The sequence below is a fragment of the Seriola lalandi genome, unplaced genomic scaffold (genome assembly GCF_002814215.2).
Source record: "Seriola lalandi dorsalis isolate HSWRI2012SDOR001 ecotype SW California unplaced genomic scaffold, Sedor1 jcf7180001998527, whole genome shotgun sequence".
NCBI lineage: Eukaryota > Metazoa > Chordata > Actinopteri > Carangiformes > Carangidae > Seriola > Seriola lalandi.
The window spans coordinates 1-1,118 of NW_019469190.1; the positions used below are offsets into that span (position 1 = coordinate 1).

The 1,118-nt window shown below is 36.6% G+C and overlaps 1 protein-coding gene across 1 annotated transcript; it reads right to left on the bottom strand.

The window, feature by feature from the left end:
- Positions 1-8: 8 nt before the first annotated feature.
- Positions 9-1,115, bottom strand: LOC111661713 (uncharacterized; the record flags this gene model as incomplete). Its single annotated transcript, XM_023415373.1, has 1 exon — positions 9-1,115. A coding segment is annotated over one exon (1,107 nt), but the record flags the coding sequence as incomplete, so codon positions are not given.
- Positions 1,116-1,118: the final 3 nt, after the last annotated feature.

The following is a 1,118-nucleotide window of genomic DNA, read 5'->3' on the forward strand; positions in this document are numbered from 1 at the left end:
TTGTCAATGTCAATCCTCATTTGACTGAGAACTTCCCTCTCTCCACTCATGCTGTTCATGGTGGCTCCAACTTGTTCCTTCATCTTGTTGAAATTTTTCCTTAAATGTTCCATTTCTTTTCTTTCTGCCAGTACGTTCATCTCAGTGCTTTCCAGTTGTAGTTTTATTGTTTTGATGGTGTCATCCTGTACTTCCTGTTCTTCTTGTTTAATAGTAATCTTGGTAATGGTATTTTCAAGTTTGTTTTGTTGTCTCTGAACCTGAAGGTTCAGATCTTTAATTTTGATTTTCTCTCTGTTAATCTCATCTAACAGACTATCGGCCTGTTCTTTCTTCCTTTCTAGCATAGTCTTTGTGACTTCCAACTTTTCTTTTTCGTCCTTTACATATCGTTTATCTTGTTCTAATAACTCAGTTTGTTTGAGGATATCAGACCTCATTTTCTCCAAGTCTGTTTTTACTTTGCTTATCTTATCATTAACTCTGTCCCGATCTTCTCCTTCTTCCTTCAGCCCTGCGTTCAATTTCTCAAGGTGTTGTTTTTCAGTTGTAAACTTTTGCTTCCAAAGATCTTCAATGTCCTCTTTCTGTATGACTAAGCCTGACAATATACTTATCAGACCTTCCTTTTCTCTTTGTAATAATTCAGAGTAATATTCCATATTTTCTTCTTGTCCATCAAGTTCTGACAGCTTTTCTTCAATTGAAGTGTACGCTATTAGCATATCTTCACTGGATTGTTTTAAACTTTGCATTTTGTGTTTGATGTCATCACTCATTCTTTCATTCAGATGCTGAAGTTTTACTCGTGCACTTTCTATGACTTTCATTTTATCCATGACATGATGTTCTCTCATTATCAGCTCAGACCTTTCCCTTTCCAGTTTGTCCTTTTCATTCAAAATCATTTGTCTGTCTTTGTCAATGTCAATCCTCATTTGACTGAGAACTTCCCTCTCTCCACTCATGCTGTTCATGGTGGCTCCAACTTCTTCCTTTATCTTGTTGAGATTCTTCCTTAGAAGTTCCACTTCTTTCCTTTCTGCCAGTACACTCTTCTCACTGCTTTCCAGTTGTAGTTTTAGTCTTTTGATGGTGTCATCCTGTACTTCTTGTTC